The sequence below is a fragment of the Delphinapterus leucas genome, chromosome 3 (genome assembly GCF_059928025.1).
Source record: "Delphinapterus leucas isolate spDelLeu-1000000601 "Yukka" chromosome 3, BTC_Dleu_Yukka2, whole genome shotgun sequence".
Taxonomy (NCBI): domain Eukaryota; kingdom Metazoa; phylum Chordata; class Mammalia; order Artiodactyla; family Monodontidae; genus Delphinapterus; species Delphinapterus leucas.
Genome location: NC_143131.1, coordinates 64,865,733 through 64,885,093, shown reverse-complemented (window position 1 = coordinate 64,885,093; position 19,361 = coordinate 64,865,733). Strand labels below are relative to the sequence as shown.

The window sequence follows — 19,361 nt, the reverse complement described above, 5'->3', positions numbered from 1 at the left end:
TAGATATGGGAAAAAGCTCATGATATATTAAGTGGAGACAGATGATAAAATTACATGTATAACATGATCCCATTTGAAATATGTATTTGCCCAGAAAAAGATTTGAAAAACAATATGACAAAATGCTAACAAGAATAGTAGCTATCTCTGGGTTGAAGAATTATACATTTTTAATTTTATTTGCTTTCACTTATCCAATTTTCTTTTCTTTTTTTTTTTTTTACAATGAACAGGTGTTGCTTTTGTAATAAAAAATAGTTATAAAACAAACAGGCAACAGCCTAGTTTAAAAGACGATATGTCTTCAGATTGGATCTGTATTGTTTCTTTCATGTGTATCAAGAACCTTATACGATAATGATTTTAATACTAGCAGTGCTGGAAAGCAGAATATCTCTTATGTTCTTTCTAGCATCCCACATTCCCCAAACATGAGGACTGCTGCCAACTGTACTTCTAAAGGGGCATAGAATTTTTAAATTTCTAGAGAACTGGAAACTTTACATTTCCACCAGTGGGAGCAAAGGGAAATAAGGCAATATATTTAAAAGTTCCATTCAGGACAAGACATCTTCAGGAAAGAGATGTGTGTTTAAAAGTATGGGAACTGCATGCAAAACTAAACTCTTGGTATTCCTGATTTTTGCTTTGACCATGATTACGTCATAATTCAGCTGAAACTAAATTTACCGCATTTCAATCTGTATGGTTCCTCTAATCCACTGGCTTCACTCTCAAGAGGCCAAGTTGGGATTAGTTAGTAATGAGTTTGGAGAGTGTTTTGAAAAGGAAATGAGACACCACAAATTTCTACTAATGTTATGACGCTTTAGTAATAGCGCCAGGATCTAAGCACAACCTTCTAGTGTTACAGGTGAAATTACTGCTACCAATGAGCCCAACCATCACTGTATGAAAATTGAATACTTACCAATAAGACTAGCAAGGCAGCTCAGAGGAAAAAGGAGATAAATTATTCAGCTGAGCTGATAACTGCAAACTAATCAACTCAATAAAGAATCTATCAGAAACTTGACTTAATCAGATCATCTACAGCAATTAAATTAACCAGATAATTTAGGTATAGCCTGATTTCAAGTCTCCATGAAACAGGCAGCTCTGTCCAAGGAGAAGCAAAATCCATACCTGCAACACACCATGAAGTTGTGTGTTCAAACGTCAAGAATTCATATAACACAAAATATTACACCCATGAATTCAAACCTGTTAAATAATGTTTGCAATAAGAAAACTTTTGAACTGTGTCAAAAAGCTTCCTTTCTGACACCAAAAGCAAAGGCAACAAAAGCAAAAGTAAACAAGTGGAACTACATCAAACTAAAAAGCTTCTGCACAGCAAAGGAAACCAACGAAATGAAAAGGCAACCTATGGAATGGGAGAAGACATCTGCAAATCACATCTCTGAAAAGGGGTTAATATCCAAAATATATAAAAAAACTCATACAACTCAATAGCAAAAACAAACAAAACAACAAAAAATCACAACCAAACATATTTAAAAGTGGGCAGAAAATCTGAAAAAACATTTTTCCAAAGGAGATAGACAGATGGCCAACATATACATGAAAAGATGCCCAACATCACTAATCATGAGGGAAACGCAAATCGAAACCACAATGAGATATCACCTGACACCAGTTAGAATGGCTCTTAGCAAAAAGACAGGAAACAGCAAGTGTTGGTGAGGAGGTGGGAAAAAGGGAACCCTTGTACACCATTGGTGGAAATGTAAGTTGGGTCAGCTACTATGGAAAACAGTATGAAGGTTCCTCAAAAAATTTAAAATAGAACTACCTTATATGATCCAGCAATCCTACTCCTGGGTATTTAGCCAAAGAAAACAAAACCATTTACTCCGAAAGATATATGGAGTTATTCATCACAGCACTATTTACAATAGCCAAGATATGAAAACAACCTGTGTCTATCAACGGATAAATGAATAAAGAAAATGTGATACACACACAATAGAATATTATTCAGTCATAAAAAGGAAGGAAACCTTGCCCTTTATGACAATATGGATGGATTTTGAGGGCATTATGTAAGTGTAATTAAGACAGACAAATGCTGTATGGTCTCACTTATATGTGGAATCTTAAAAACAAAAACAAACAAGAAAGGACAAGCTCATAGACACAGAGAACAGACTGATGGTTGCCAGAAGTGGGGTAGTAGTTGTGGGGGTGAAATGGGTGGAGGACGTCAAAAGGTACAAGCTTCCAGTTATAAATAAGCCATGGGGATGTAATGTACAGCATGGTGACTATAGTCAATAGTACTGTATTGCACATTTGAAAGTTGCTAAGAGAATAAATGTTAAAAGTTCTCATCACAAGAAAAAAATCTGTAGTCATGTGTGGCAATGGATGTTAACTGGACTTACTGTGGTGATCATTTTGCAATGTATACAATGATCAAATCATTATGTTGTACACCTGAAACTAATATAACATTATATGCCAATTATACATTAATTTTTAAAGAAGGCTTCCTTTCTTACCTTCCTAGAAGCAAGGTCACAATGAATAAATACTATAAAGTACAGCATTTTAAACATTTCAACCCAAATGAAAAGCAGTTTCACTACCCCCTGAAAACACAATTCTGGTTGCCTGGTCTGGAATCAAAATGAGTTATCTGGTGAAACGCAAAGTTTAAATGGGTAGTTACTGCAGTGGGAGGGGAAGGGAATGGAGAGCACCAGCACAGACTTTCTTCATTCTGCCTTCCTTGAATTAGCAATTTTTACTTCAAGTTGCGCGTCTCTTCCAGCTTTATTTCCTTAGTCAGTAAAAATTAACCCCAGGCATCAATTCAAACAGATGAAGGTCATCACTGGATAGCCAGTTAAAGCCCTAAGATGTTTTCTTGCTTAAATAATTTCTTCCTTTTGGTCTTTCCAAAATTCTGTTTAAGCTTAAGTGCTTTCTGCCCAACAGTTCTTTTCACCCCATCTCACAAAGGGGTTTGAAGACTGATCATCCAGGTAGCTTTTCAAATTATTCATCAACTTATTAATCTCTTTGTAGAGAAAGACCCATTTCTCAGCCTTCCAGTTCAATTTACCTCAAGAATCAAGAGACCAAGCCAACTCCCAAAGGAGGTTTTGAGGTCCCAACAAAGTTGGAGCAGAAAAAGGCGAGTGGCAGGGCAATACAGCCATACTGCACCTTTCTTGGGGATATCAGCCTCAGACCACCTGGTGGGAACATCGCTCCTGCCGCGTCGAAGGATTTAGGATGCTGGGCTGAGTGGAGGGCCGGCCAGAGAGAGCCGCGGGGGACGGAATGCGGATTTCGCCCTACTTCAAACAGAACGTGTTCGAGGTCTAGGGCCGCGCCATAAGATTGGAAACCCCACGTCTTTGCCTAGCCTGAAAATAAATTTTGCATCCCCCAAACTATTGTATAGGGAATTGGTCTCATCGCTGGATAATCGAATCTCCGAAAATTCTAATCTTTATCGTTTCCAATCACAATAAAAAACAGAGAGGTGCCGAGCGAGGCCCCAGGAGCCAGGGGCCGAGCCGCGCGCGGAGCTGGTCCCTCCGTTCGCCCAAGTGGACCGCGGAACGGCGGGCTCCGTGACCGAGGGACCCTGGCCCGTGGCTCCCGCCCCGGCTCGCTCCCACTTACCCTGGGGGGTGGCCTGGGCGCCGGCCCCCAGCCACGGCTGCAGGGCCAGGTGCAGCAGGAGCAAGGCGGCTCCGCGCGGGGCCAGCATGTTGGCTTTTCCTGCTCCCCGCGGGCGCTCGGGACTCACGGCTCCGCGGGCCCTGCCTGGGAGGGCGGACGGCGCGCGGCCCCTCGGTCGGGCTTCCAACGCGCAGCGCAGGTGAGGCGAGCGCGGCGTCCGGGCTGCCGTCGGGGGCGGTGCTCGCGTCCTGGCGCCGCGGAGCTGAGTGCGCTGGCTGCTGGGCAGGGCGCTTTATGGTCGGTCTGGCTGGCCGGGGTGGGGGAGGGCCGAGGCCGGGGCGGCCTACTTGGCTGGGATCCCCTTTGGCCGGGAAGTATGGGGGCGGCCGGAGCGGGGAGCGTGGGCGGCAGAGAGAGAGGCGTGAGCTTCGGGACTGGGGACGGGAAGGAGCCCTGGGCCGACCCGGTCCTGGGTGGGTGGGCGTAGTCGCCGGGCCCGCACGGACGAGGGGGTTAGGAGGATGCGAAGTGCAAGGATGAGCAGTCGCGGGGCTGGTGAGAAAGTGAGGACACGCAGGACAGAGAAGAAGGAGAAGAGCGGGGCAAAGGAGGAAGAAAGTGACACTGACCCGCTAGCTTTGGGCACCATCCATCCCCCACCTCTTCTTTTCTAAACAGAAGAACATCGTTTGGTCAGGCTCATAACGCCCATCTTGGGTTCCCTTCCCAACGAGCCCTGAAGGCTCTCCGGGAACTTCTGCCTCCTAAGGTGGTCCGGAGAACAACTGGTGGTCCGGAGAAAGCTTTTCTTGAATACTTTAAATGATGAATATTTTCCCCATCAAGTTTTGAGACGTGAACGGTGAATGTTTCAAAGTTTTTGAGTTTTCAATGGAAATAAAACACATCTCAAGGAATCCATCCAGACAGAACCATTTATAGGATGGCAGTGTTTTATGGAGAATTTTTCAGTCCGGTTTCCAAACACTCTGCCCACTTCTGTTCCGCCTTCCCAAAAGATTCCAAGTGACAGTTTAAAGCTATGGGAGTAGGACCTAAAAGAGAGGGAAGGAACATAAGGAATTAGTCTTCCTCCTAGGCAAAGCTCCCTAAAAATAATGTGGATTAATTAGAGGAAAAAATATTTCAGAACAATGGCAAACTTTTTCCTCTTAAACAATCTTGACTAATGGAGAAAATCCAGCAAAGTATTTATATCCCTATCTTTAAATCTCAAAGAATTCCATTTCAAAGTTTAAGAAGCTATCTGCCATAAACTGGAAGATTAACTCATCTTCTTATTCCCAAACTGTGCTAGAATAACCCCTCACCAATTATGATTCCACTTACAGCTAATGACCTGAAAATTTGTGAGCTATATTCAGAGCTCCTTTCTATTTGGGGTCTAACATAGTTCTAATCCAGGCTTCATTTAAGGCCGCATTGCACTAAGTCTCTGTATGGAGTGGGTCACCATATGTCTACATATAAGAGAGCACTGAAGAGACAAAGGGCACATGTTTCCAGCAATGTCACTGTACACTAGTGAGATGGATTAGACTCGAGAATCTTCAAGTCACCAAACGGTGTCCTCAGGAGTGGCCTGGGTTGGAGGGAGCTCCAGGCCCCCAACTTCTACTTTAAGCACAATGGCTCTGCTTGTATATGTTTTATGCAACGGACTTCAGAGTAAGTAGGACTAAGTTATTTGGAAGGCAGATACCTTTTTTTTTTAAGTCATCTTTGTTTAGTCATCTTTGCCAGGCATCCCCAAACCCTAGCAAATTCCCAACAAAAGAGCTTGCACAGGTAGGCACACAATAAATTTTGGTTGAAACTGGATGACTACTAAGTGTACCTGAGCAACAAAAGAATCAAATGGCTTTCTGCTAGCCTAATAGAACTTACAATTTAGTTTTGTTTTTAAAGAGACTGCATTTTATGAGACTATTCTTTGGGGAACCTCAGTCAGCTTTTTCTTCATGTTCTCAGAATCAAGAGGAAATTTGATTACAATAAAATTCATTAAATTGGCTGTGAAATATATGGTAAAGGAGGTGAAAGAGTTAATCTGTGTCTTTTCTGTGCCACCTCATTAAAATATCTGTTGTTAACACTTACACTGAATTTTAATTTATTTTAATAATGTACTAATTTATTTAAATTTTCCCCAATATCAGACTGAGCTCTTTAGCACTATCTCATTTATTTTCATAGTCCTAATTCCAAGTACAGTGCTGACACTTGATAGTAAGTAGCTCATTGAATTTACTTTCCTTCTCTTGGTACTGTAAAGCAGGATAAGAGGTTGTGATATGTTAGTAATCCATTCATGCCGTAGATTGCAAAAATGGCCCCAAAGCTTCACTGTTATCTATATATCTTTTGCTTTCCAGCTGTAGCTCTAGGCTTGACCATGTAGTTTTCTTGGTCAATAAGAATTTAGCAAAACTCCTACAAGCAGAAGTAAAAAACATACGTGTGTGATTGGATTTGCTTACTTTTCCACCTCTGCCTTTGCCATGATAGTGTGGCTGTGCTAGCCTGTTGGAGGACGAGACATGGAGCAGAGCTGAGGCACCACAGTCACCCTAAGTAAAGCCAGCTGAGATTTGCTCACAGCTGACTCACACACGTGAATAGGTTCAGGCAAGATCAGCAGAGCTGTCTTGTTGACTCTAGCCATGAGAGGAACAAACGTTTATTTCTTCAAATGTATTTATTTAATAAATGTATGTATGTATGTATGTATGTATTTATGGCTGCATTGGGTCTTTGCTGCTGCACGTGGGCTTTCTCTAGTTGCGGCGAGTGGGGGCTACTCTTCATTGCGGTGCGGGGGCGTCTCATTGCGGGGGCTTCTCTCGTTGCAGAGCATGGGCTTCAGTAGTTGTGGTGCATGGGCTCAGTAGTTGTGGCTCGTGGGCTCTAGAGCGCAGGCTCAGTAGTTGTGGTGCACAGGCTTGTTGCTCCGTGGCATGTGGGATCTTCCCGGACCAGAGATCGAACTCATGTCCCCTGCATTGGCAGGTGGACTCTTAACCACTGTGCCACCAGGGAAGTCCCTATTTATTTATTTTAAACATTTATTTTTATATGCCATTAAGATTTGGGGGTTGTTTACTATGTAACGTTATTGTCACATTACGATCTTATTGTAGCAAATTATATACTAGGTTCTGTGCCATTTCTAATTATTGTAACACAGAGTATGCCCCATTTTTGATGTTTGCTGACAGATTTCAAGCTTCAGCACTCCCCTTCCTCTTGGTCCCACATCTGAGCAACTGGATAAGAAAGCCTGGGTGCTCCTTCCTTTGGTGCTGTGCAAGCCCTACATCATGCATGGGAACACTCTCCCCAGCCCCACCCCCTAATCATCATGAACACCCCAAAGCCAGCCTTCTTTCCCTTCTCTCTCAAGCCATCTGCAGACCAGCTTGGGAGCCCATCCTGCTCTCACCAGAAAGCCTCCCTATGTGAGTAATAAACCTTTTCAAAATCTTTTGCAGCCGGGCGTGGGGATACCCATCCTGCTTCTGCTCCTCCTGTTCTTCAGAAGGGGGAGAAGTTACTCATATTACATGCTACTATTTGGCACAGCTAAGTAGAAGCTATATACATATTTGTTAATTGATATTTGAATAAAGCTATCATTAGTTATGTCAAGTTTTCCACTTGAATTTCTTTCTTAACATCTTTATTGCAGTATAATTTCTTTACAGTGGTGTGTTAGTTTCTCCTTTATAACAAAGTGAATCACCTATACATATACATATATCCTCATATGTCCTCCCTCTTGCGTCTCCCTCCCACCCTCCCTATCCCACCCCTCTACGTGGTCACAAAGCACCGAGCTGATCTCCCTGTGCTATGCAGCTGCTTCCCACTAGCTATCTATTTTACATTTGGTAGTGTATATATGTCCACGCCACTCTATCACTTCATCCCAGCTTACCCTTCCCCCACCTCATGTCCTCAAGTCAATTCTCTACATCTGTGTCTTTATTCCTGTCCTGCCCCAAGGTTCCTCAGAACCTTTTCTTTTTTCTTTTTAGATTCTATATATATGTGTTAGCAAACAGTATTTGTTTTCCTCTTTCTGACTTACTTCACTATGTATGACAGACTCTAGGTCCATCTACCTTACTACAAAAAACTCAATTCCGTTTCTTTTTATGGCTGAGTAATATGCCATTGTATATATATGCTACATCTTCTTTATCCATTCATCTGTCAATGGACACTTAGGTTGCTTCCATGTCCTGGCTATTGTAAATAGAGCTGCAGTGAACTTTGTGGTACATGACTCTTTATGAATTATGGTTTTCTCAGGGTATATGCCCAGTAGTGGGATTGCTGGGTCATATGGTAGTTATATTTTTAGTTTTTTAAGGAACCTCCATGCTGTTCTCCATAGTGGCTGTATCAATTTACAGTCCCAGCAACAGTGCAGGAGGGTTCCCTTTTCTCCACACCCTCTCCAGCATTTATTGTTTGTAGATATTTTGATGATGGCCGTTCTGACTGCTATGAGGTGATACCTCATTGTAGTTTTGATTTGTATATCTCTACTGATTAGTGATGTTGAGCATCCTTTCATGTGTTTGTTGGCAATCTGTATATCTTCTTTGGAGAAATGTCTATTTAGGTCTTCTGCCCATTTTTGGATTGGGTTGTTTGTTTTTTTGATATTGAGCTGCATGAGCTGCTTGTAAATTTTGGAGATTAATCCTTTGTCAGTTGCTTCATTTGCAAATATTTTCTCCCATTCTGAGGGTTGTCTTTTCCTCTTGTTTATGGTTTCCTTTGCTGTGCAAAAGCTTTTAAGTTTCATTAGTTCCCATTTGTTTATTTTTGTTTTTATTTCCATTTCTCTAGGAGGTGGGTCAAAAAGGATTTTGCTGTGATTTATGTCATAGAGTGTTCTGTCTATGTTTTATTATAAAAGTTTAACAGAGTCTGGTCTTATATTTAGGTCTTTAATCCATTTTGAGTTTATTTTTGTGTATGGTGTTAGGAAGTGTTCTAATTTCATTCTTTTACATGTAGCTGTCCAGTTTTCCCAGCACCACTTATTGAAGAGGCTGTCTTTTCTCCATTGTATATTCTTGCCTCCTTTATCAGAGATAAGTTGACCATAGGTGGGTGGGTTTATCTCTGGGCTTTCTATCCTGTTCCATTGATCTATATTTCTGTTTTTGTGCCAGTACCATACTTTCATGATTACTGTAGCTTTGTAGTATAGTCTGAAGTCAGGGAGCCTGATTCTTCCAGCTCCATTTTTCTTTCTCAAGGTTGCTTTGGCTATTCGGGGTCTTTCTGTTTCCATGCAAATTGTGAAGTTTTTTATTCTTGTTCTGTGAAAACTGCCATTGGTAGCTTGATAGGAATTGCACTGAATCTGTAGATTGCTTTGGGCAGTACAGTCATTTTCACAATGTTGATTCTTCCAATCCAAGAACATGGTATATCTCTCAATCTGTTTGTATCATCTTTAAAACTCTGCAAGCAAGAAGGGAGTGGCAGGACATATTTAAAGTGATGAAAGGTAAAAACCTACAACCAAGATTACTCTACCCAGCAAGGATCTCATTCAGATTCAATGGAGAAATTAAAACCTTCACAGACAAGCAAAAGCTAAGAGAATTCAGCACCACCAAGCCAGCTTTACAACAAATGCTAAAGGAACTTCTCTAGGCAGGAAACACAAGAGAAAGTAAAGGCCTACAATAACATACCTAAAAGAATTAAGAAAATGGTAATAGGAACACACATACCGATAACTACCTTAAATGTAAATGGATTAAGTGCTCCAACCAAAAGACATAGACTGGCTGAATGGATACAAAAACTATACCTGTACATATGCTGTCTACAAGAGACCCACTTCAGACCTAGGGACACATACAGACTGAAAGTGAGGGCATGGAAAAAGATATTCCATGCAAATGGAAATCAAAAGAAAGCTGGAGTAGCAATTCTCATATCAAACAAAATGGACTTTAAAATAAAGACTATTATAGGAAACAAAGAGGGACACTACATAATGACCAAGGGATCAATCCAAGAAGAAGATATAACAATTGTAAATATTTATGCACCCAACATAGGAGCACCTCAATACATAAGGCAAATGCTAACATCCATAAAAGGGGAAATCGACAGTAACACATTCATAGTAGGGGACTTTAACACCCCACTTTCACCAATGGATAGATCATCCAAAACGAAAATAAATAAGGAAACATAAGCTTTACATGACACATTAAACAAGATGGACTTAATTGATATTTATAGGACATTCCATCCAAAAACAAAAGAATACACTTTCTTCTCAAGTGCTCATGGAACATTGTCCAGGATAGATCATATCTTGGGTCACAAATCAAGCCTTGGTAAATTTAAGAAAATTGAAATAGTTTTAAGAATCTTTTCCAAACACAACGCTATGAGACTAGATATCAGCTACAGGAAAAAAATCTGTAAAAAATACAAACACATGGAGGCTAAATAATACACTACTAATTAGCCAAGAGATCACTGAAGAAATCAAAAAGGAAATCAAAAAATACCTAGAAACAAATGACAATGAAAACACGATGACCCAAAACCTATGGGATGCAACAAAAGCAGTTCTAAGGGGGAAGTTTTTAGCAATACAGTCCTACCTCAAGAAACAAGAAATGGGACTTCCCTAGTGGTGCAGTGGTTAAGGATCTTCCTGCCAGTGCAGGGGACATGGGTTCAAGCCCTGGTCCAGGAAGATCCCACGTGCCGTGGAGCAAATAAGCCCATATGCCACAACTACTGAGCCTGCGCTCTAGAGCCCACGAGTCACAACTGCTGAGCCCACGTGCCACAACTCCTGAAGCCCGTGCACCTATAGCCTGTGCTCTGCAAGAAGAGAAGCCACCACAATGAGAAGCCCACGCACCACAATAAAGAGTAGCCCCCACTTGCTGCACCTAGAGAAAGCCTACGTGCAGCAACGGAGACCCAACATGGCCAAAAATAAATAAATAAATAAATTTATTAAAAAAAAGAAAAGAAACAAGAAATGTCTCAAATAAACAACCTAACCTCACACCTAAAGCAATTAGAGATAGAAGATCAAAAAAGCACCAAAATTAGCAGAAGGAGAGAAATCATAAAAATCAGATCACAAATAAATGAAAAAGAAAGGAAGGAAACTATAGCAAAGATCAACAAAACTAAAAGCTGGTTCTTTGAGAAGATAAACAAAATTGATAAACCATTAGCCAGGCCCATGAAGAAAAAAAGGGAGAAGACTCAAATCAGTAGAATCAGAAATGTAAAAGGAGAAGTAACAACTGACACTGCAGAAATACAAAGGATCATGAGAGATTACTACAAGCAAGTGTATGCCAATAAAATACACAACCTGGAAGAAATGGACACATTCTTAGAAAAGCACAACTTTCCAAGACTGAACCAGGAAGAAAAAGAAGATATAAACAGACCAATCACAAGCACTGAAATTGAGACTGTGATTAAAAATCTTCCAACAAGCAAAAGCCCAGGACCAGATGGCTTGACAGGCAAATTCTATCAAACATTTAGAGAAGAACTAACACCTATCCTTCTCAAACTCTTCCAAAATATAGCAGAGGAAGGAACACTCCCGAACTCATACTACGAGACCACCATCACCCTGATAACAAAACCAGACAAAGATGTCACAAAGAAAACTACAGGCCAATATCACTGATGAACATAGATGCAAAAATCCTCAACAAAATACTAGCAAACAGAATCCAACAGCACATTAAAAGGATCATACACCATGGCCAAGTGGGGTTTATCCCAGGAATGCAAGGATTCTTCAATATATGCAAATCAATCAATGTGATACACCATATTAACAAGTTGAAGGAGAAAAACCATATGATCATTTCAATAGATGCAGAAACAGCTTTTGACAAAATTCAACACCCATTTATGATAAAAACTCTCCAGAAAGTAGGCATAGAGGGAACTTACCTCAACATAATAAAGGCCATATATGACAAACCCACAGCCAACAATGTTCTCAATGACAAAAAACTGAAAGCATTTCCTCTAAGATCAGGAGCAAGGTTGTCCACTCTCACCACTAATATTCAACATAGTTTTTGAAGTTTTAGCCACAGCAGTCAGAGAAGAAAAAGAAATAAAAGGAATCCAAATCAGAAAAGAAGAAGTAAAGCTGTCACTGTTTGCAAATGACATGATCCTATATATAGAGATTCCTAAAGATGCTACCAGAAAACTATAAGAGCTAATCAATGAATTTGGTAAAGTAGGATACAAAATTAATGCACAGAATCTCTTGATTTCCTCAGTGATCTCTTGGTTATTTATTAGTGTATTATTTAGCCTCCATGTGTTTGTATTTTTAACAGATTTTTCCCTGTAATTGATATCTAGTCTCATAGCACTGTGGTCAGAAAAGATACTTGATATGATTTCAACTTTCTTAAATTTACCAAGGCTTGATTTGTGAACCCAAGATATGATCTATCCTGGAAAATATTCCATGAGCACTTGAGAAGAAAGTGTATTCTGTTGTTATTGGATGGAATGTCCTATAAATATCAATTAAGTTCATCTTGTTTAATGTGTCATTTAAAGCTTGTTTCCCTATTTATTTTTATTTTGGATGATCTGTACATTTGTGAAAGTGGGGTGTTAAAGTCCCCTACTATGAATGTGCTACTGTTGATTTCCCCTTTTATGGATGTTAGCATTTGCCTTATGTATTGAGGTGCTCCTATGTTGGGTGCATAAATATTTACAATTGTTATATCTTCTTCTTGGATTGATCCCTTGGTCATTATGTAGTGTCCCTCTTTGTTTCTTGTAATAGTCTTTAGTTTAAAGTCTATTTTGTCTGATATGAGAATTGCTACTCCAGCTTTCTTTTGATTTCCATTTGCATGGAATATCTTTTTCCATGCCCTCACTTTCAGTCTGTATGTGTCCCTAGGTCTGAAGTGGGTCTCTTGTAGACAGCATATGTACAGGTATGGTTTTTGTATCCATTCAGCCAGTCTATGTCTTTTGGTTGGAGCGTTTAATCCATTTACATTTAAGGTAGTTATCGGTATGTGTGTTCCTATTACCATTTTCTTAATTCTTTTAGGTATGTTATTGTAGGTCTTTACTTTCTCTTGTGTTTCCTGCCTAGAGAAGTTCCTTTAGCATTTGTTGTAAAGCTGGTTTGGTGGTGCTGAATTCTCTTAGCTTTTGCTTGTCTGTGAAGGTTTTAATTTCTCCATTGAATCTGAATGAGATCCTTGCTGGGTAGAGTAATCTTCTTTGTAGGTTTTTCCCTTTCATCACTTTAAATATGTCTTGCCCCTCCCTTCTGGCTTGCGGAGTTTCTGCTGAAAGATCAGCTGTTAACCTTATGGGGATTCCCTTGTACGTTATTTGTCGTTTTTCCCTTGCTGTTTCTAATATTTTTCTTTGTATTTAATTTTTGATAGTTTGATTAATATTAACATGTGTCTTGGCATGTTTCTTATTGGGTTTATCCTGTATGCGACTCTCTGCGCTTCCTGGACTTGATTGACTATTTCCTTTCCCATATTAGGGAAGTTTTCAACTATAATCTCTTCAAATATTTTCTCAGTCCCTTTCTTTTTCTCTTCTTCTGGGACCCCTATAATTCGAATGTTGGTGTGTTTAACGTTGTCCCAGAAGTCTCTGAGACTGTCCTCAATTCTTTTCATTCTTTTTCCTTTATTCTGCTCTGCAGTAGTTATTTCCAGTATTTTATCTTCCAGGTCACTTATCCATTCTTTTGCCTCAGTTATTCTGCTATTGATTCCTTCTAGAGAATTTTTAATTTCATTTATTGTGTTTTTCATCATTGTTTGCTTTTTAGTTCTTCTAGTTCCTTTTTAAATGTTTCTTCTATTTTCTCCATTCTATTTCCAAGATTTTGGATCATCTTTACTCTCATTATTCTGAATTCTTTTTCAGGTAGACTGCCTATTTCCTCTTCCTTTATTTGGTCTGGTGGGTTTTTGCCGTGCTCCTTCATCTGCTGTGTGTTTCTCTGTCTTCTCATTTTCCTTAACGTACTGTGTTTGGGGTCTCCTTTTCGCAGGCTGCAGGTTCGTAGTTCCTGTTGTTTTTGGTGTCTGCCCCCAGTGGCTAAGGTTGCTTCAGTGGTTTGTGTAGGCTTCCTACACAGTGGAAGGGACTGGTGCCTGTGTTCTGGTGGATGAGGCTGGATCTTGTCTTTCTGGTGGGCAGGACCGCATCCGGTGGTGTGTTTTGGGGTTTCTGTGACCTTATTATGATTTTAGGCAGCCTCTCTGCTAATGAGTGGGGTTGTGTTCCTGTCTTGCTAGTTGTTGGACCTAGGGTGTCCAGCACTGTAGCTTGCTGGTCATTGAGTGGAGCTGGGTCTTAGGCATTGAGATGGAGACCTCTGGGAGAGCTTTCACTGTTTGATATTATGTGGACCTGGGAGGTCTCTGGTGGGCCAATGTGCTGAACTTGGCTCTCCCACCTCAGAGGCACAGGCCTGACATGCAGCCAGAGCACCAAGGCTCTGTCAGCCACACAGCTGAGAAGAAAAGGGAGAAAAAAAGAAAGAAAGAAAAAATAAAATAAATTTATTAAAATTAAACAAAATTATTAAAAATTAAAAAAATTTAAAAGTAATAAAAAAGAAAGAAAAAGAGAGCAACCAAACCAAAAAACAAATCCACCAATGATAACAAGCGCTAAAAACTATACTAAAAAAAAAAAAAATACAGAACCCTAGGACAAATGGTAAAAGCAAAGCTATACAGACAAAATCATACAAAGAGGCAAGTGCATACACACTCACAAAAAGAGAAAAAGGAAAAAATATATATATCTATATATTTTTAAAAAAGGAAGAGAGCAAGCAAATTCATATAAAAGCTACCAATGATAATAAACTCTAAATAGTAAACTAAGATAAACATAAAACCAGAAACAAATTAGATGCAGAAAGCAAACCCCAAGTCTACAGGTGCTCCCAACGGCCACTTCCTCAATTTGGGATGATTCATTGTCTATTCAGGTATTCCACAGATGCAGGCACGTTAAGTTGTTTGTGGAGATTTAATCCGCTGCTCCTGAGGATGCTAGGAGAGATTTCCCTTTCTCTTCTTTGTTTGCACAGCTCCTGGGGTTCAGCTTTGGATTTGGCCCCGCCTCTGTGTGAAGGTCGCCTGAGGGCATCTGTTCTTCTCTCAGACAGGACGGGGTTAAAGGAGCAGCTGATTTGTGGTCTCTGGCTCACTCAGGCCGGGGCGAGGGAGGGGTATGGGTGCGGGGCGAGCCTGTGGCGGCAGAGGCCAGCGGGACGTTGCACTAGCCTGAGGTGCGCCGTGCGTTCTCCTGGGGAAGTTGTCCCTGGATCATGGGACCCTGGCAGTGGCGGGCTGCACAGGCTCCTGGGAGGGGCGATGTGGATAGTGACCTGTGCTCGCACACAGGCTTCTTGGTGGCGGCAGCAGCAGCCTTAGTGTCTCATGCCCGTTTCTGGGGTCCGCGCTGTTAGCCGCGGCTCGCGCCCGTCTCTGGAGCTCGTTTAGGCACTGCTCTGCATCCCCTCTCCTCGTGCACCCCGAAACAATGGTCTCTTGCCTCTTTGGCAGGTCCAGACTTCTTCCTGGACTCCCTCACAGATATCTGTGGCGCACTAGCCCCCTTCAGGCTGTGTTCACACAGCCAACCCCAGTCCTCTCCCTGGGATCTAAGCTCCCAAGCCCAAGCCTCAGCTCCCAGCCCCGCCCGCCCCGGCGGGTGAGCAGACAAGCCTCTCAGGCTGGTGAGTGCCGGTCGGCACCCATCCTGTGTGCGGGAATCTCTCCGCTTTGCCCTCCGCACCCCTGTGGCTGCACTCTCCTCCATGGCTGCGAAGCTTCCCCCCTCCGCCACCCGCAGTCTCCGCCAGTGAAGGGGCTTCCTAGTGTGTGGAAACTTTTCCTCCTTCACAGCTCCCTCCCACTGGTGCAGGTCCCGTCCCTATTCTTTTGTCTCTGTTTATTCTTTTTTCTTTCGCCCTACCCAGGTACATGGGGAGTTTCTTGCCTTTTGGGAGGTCTGAGGTCTTCTGCCAGCATTCAGTAGGTGTTCTGTAGGAGTTGTTCCACACGTACATGTATTTCTGATGTATTTGTGGGGAGGAAGGTGATCTCTATGTCTTATCCTCCATCATCTTGAAGGTCTCCCCCTTCTCCACTAGAATTCTTGAAGGGAATAGAAATGGAAGATAATTACTAACATTTAAAGATGGTTTGAAGGGAGTATGGTTTACACTGTAATATGTGATGACATTTATGCCACAGCACTGGAAAATGTAGACTTTGGACTACTGTTTAGTTTAGTGTTAATAACAAAGAAAGTTCCTTTTTTTTTTTTATTTGGGGTATAGTTGTTTTACAATGTTGAGTTAGTTTCAACAAAGGAAGTTTCTTGATTAAGTGACAGGAAAATAGCTTCTCTAGAAACTAGTCAACACCAATAAAGGCCTAGTAAATGAAGCAGGGGACTTTTGATTAGTGTACAATTAAAAGTAAAAAACTTTTTCACAGAACTCAAAAGATAGTTTGCCTTAGCAATTAGGCACTGAAGATTAGTGAAGCAAGAAAAGAAGTGTGTAAAATCACTCATTTTCAATCTCACTAAGGGTCTAAGTAGACTATTTTAAAAATTCTTATTAAGCTTCTTTAATATACTTTACTAAATACTGTGTAAAGATTCCTTAGAAAAATAGCCAGAAGTGCAATTGTGAGGACATTTATTACCAGTAACTATGTCTACCCAGCTTGAAGTCCAGAGAGAGTTTTGACAACTAGCATTTCTTAAAGTAACTGCACTGCTTCATTAAACGATACGTTAATCCATCCAAATGGTGGTTTCTGCAAAGTCTAGTGATAAGAATGATTATTGTTCCAGGGAAATCCCAAACTTAGTGCCAGATGTCTAAATGTATTTGCTAAGAAAATATGATGCAAACTGCAATGAAATAATAGGACATAAAGCAAACTTGCAAAATACGCTAAAATTATATTCATTTGGATGTGAGGAGTTTAGAATTGGGGATGATTTGATTTGAATTGGATTGAAATTCATCTATGGGGGAAAAATGTTTGTAAGCAAGTGAATAGTATTGCTCGAATTCCTGGGGGCATGTTTAACTTTACTAAAATAACTAACACATGAAGGATTTTAGTAGTTAACTGTCAACTGGAAACTTGGTACTGCTAATGAAAAATGAGCCCTAACAAGTTTGTAAAGAAGCTGGACCATATATATAAATATTTTTTCCAACTCTAAATTATAAAATTCTGTAGGTGTTGCTATCCAATCATTGACAAAAGTGTTGAGTTAGAAAGAATGTTTGCCTATCAATCATGAAATCTGAATTAGAGTTTCTTCTCTTTAATACAATCAGCTATCCAACAATTATTTTGTGCCTGTTCATTACTTCACTCAACAAATATTTCTCAACAGTCTTCAAGAATGTGCCCAGCACTGTGTTAGACAATGGCCATACAAAGATGAATGAAACACAGTTCTTGTTCTCCAGCTCACAGTCTCCTGTGAGAAATACAGAAATACAGAGGATATAAATAATATGATAAAGGCTATAACAGATATGTGTCCTAAGAAATAAGGAAATGCTGAGGAGAAAGCAACTTATAGTTAGAGAGAATTGGAAGAGTCTTCCTAGAAGACATTCTCCATGTGGCAAAGTAAGGGAAGAACATTGCAGGCAGAGTGAATGCATGTTATGTACAAGCCCATGGAGGGAGATGTCAAGATGATGTCTGGGGTCCTGACCTGGGCCACGTGGCAGACTGTAGTGCCATCCCCTGAGATATGAGGGGTAGATGATGGTTTGGCTTGGCCATGTTGAGGTTAAGGCACCTTTAAGACATTCAAGTGGAGCTGTCCATTAGGAGCTTAGTCACATGGGTCTGTAAATCAAGAGAGAGGTCGATAGGTGTGGCCTCATTAATTTACAGGTAGCAGCTAAAGCTGTAGGTGTAGATGAGACTGCATAAGAAGCGTACGTCAGATGAGGAAAAAACACTGAGGAACACTAATGTTCAGAACCAGCAGAGGAGAAGGCAGAGATAAAGATGGAGAGAAGTAAAAGAAAACTGGGAAAGTGTGGTATCAGGGAGGCATGGTGAATAGTATCAATATCTTGGAGAGGTCAAGCAAGATAAGAACTGAAAACTGTGCTTCGGCTTATCAACATAGAAGTCATTGGTGACTCTGTTGGAAGCATTTGATGGAGTAGTGTGGGTGAAAGAAAAACGGTACCGCCATTTGAGGAGTGAGTATGACAGAATAATAAGTGGAGAATAAAGATAATGATAAAAGTAAGATAACTTTCGGGCTTCCCTGGTGGCTCAGTGGTTAAGAATCCGCCTGCCAGTGCAGAGGACACGGGTTTGAGCCCTGGTCCGGGAAGATCCCACATGCCGCGGAGCAACTAAGCCCGTGTGCCACAACTACTGGCCTGTGCTCTAGAGCCCGCGAGCCACAACTACTGAAGCCCGTGTGCCTAGAGCCCGTGCTCCGCAACAAGAGAAGCCACCGCAATGAGAAGTCCGCGCAACCGCAACAAAGAGTAGCCCCCGCTCGCCTCAACTAGAGAAAGACCTGCACGCAGCAATGGAAACCCAACACAGCCTAAAATAAAATAAAAATATTAAAAAAAAAAAAAAAAGTAAGGTAACTTTCAAGAAGCTTGCCCGGGATGTGGAAGGTGGAGATAGGGCAGTAATTATTGGGAGAGATAGGAACATATTTTGACGTAGATGGAACAGAGCTGCCAGGGAGGGAGTTGATGATCTGTGATTTTTCTTAATCAGGAGGCATTAAAAGTATAACTAGTGTCATGTGGTGGTCTATTAAATTTGATATTTTATGTTTTCTTATAATAGTTTTTCATTTTCTGTATCACAACAGAAGCTTCACAAGAATGAAGGCTGTCTGTGTTAAGACAGTAACAGAATTCCCATCCCAGGGGTTCATTACCTCCTATAATATGAAGTCCAGAGGGAGAGAGTTGCAGGGGTGATTCAGTGAATTAACAACCTTATGCCTCTGGGTCAGCTCTTGAACTTCCCTCGTGGTTATTGCAGCTCCTAAGGAAGACCTTTCCCAGCAACACCCAAATAGACTCCTTTCTCCTCAAGTCTTATTGTCCAGGAATGGGTCACAGACGTACCCGTGTCTTTTCTGTCAGGAAGGGTGGGAAAGGACCGACCGGTGTTTTCAGCCTCCATTGTGGGAGTGGGCTCGACCAGGAAGGAAGAGGGAGAGGAGGGTGGATTACAGACCAGGCCAACATGGTCACCACAAGCCCTGTGCCTCTCATTCTGCTAGTGCCCCCTGCAGGGCTGGGTGCTTACAAGTGGGTCTTTGGCAAATGGTCCTTATTCTCTTTTGAGGTTCATAGCTCAAATAGGCGAAGCTAGAAGAGAAGTGGTGAACTGGTAAATGAGAATAGGAGGGAGGGGGTGGGGAAAAATAATGGACTTAGGGAAAAGAGGACGGGCAAAAAGAGACAAAATAACTTCAGTTTCCATGGGTTTAATGTGAAGAATACTCTTAATATATAAGAAGTTCTAGACCAGGGATTGGCAAACTGTGACCCACAGGCCAAATCTGGCTTACCACCTGTTTCT

General features: G+C 41.3%; 1 protein-coding gene across 4 annotated transcripts in view; it reads right to left on the bottom strand.

The window, feature by feature from the left end:
• THBS4 (thrombospondin 4) overlaps nt 1-4,061 on the bottom strand; it is a 50,146-nt gene extending 46,085 nt beyond the window's left edge. For 3 of the 4 annotated variants that reach the window (XM_089909064.1, XM_089909063.1, XM_089909065.1), the window contains exon 1: nt 3,661-3,906. In XM_089909064.1, the coding sequence (XP_089765190.1) occupies nt 3,661-3,748 (88 nt within the window). In that variant the 5' untranslated portion in view covers nt 3,749-3,906. Of the gene's footprint in view, nt 1-3,660 lie in introns of all 4 variants that reach the window. The other variant, XM_022593876.3, reaches the window with a different exon arrangement.
• Between the last annotated feature and the right edge of the window lie 15,300 nt (nt 4,062-19,361).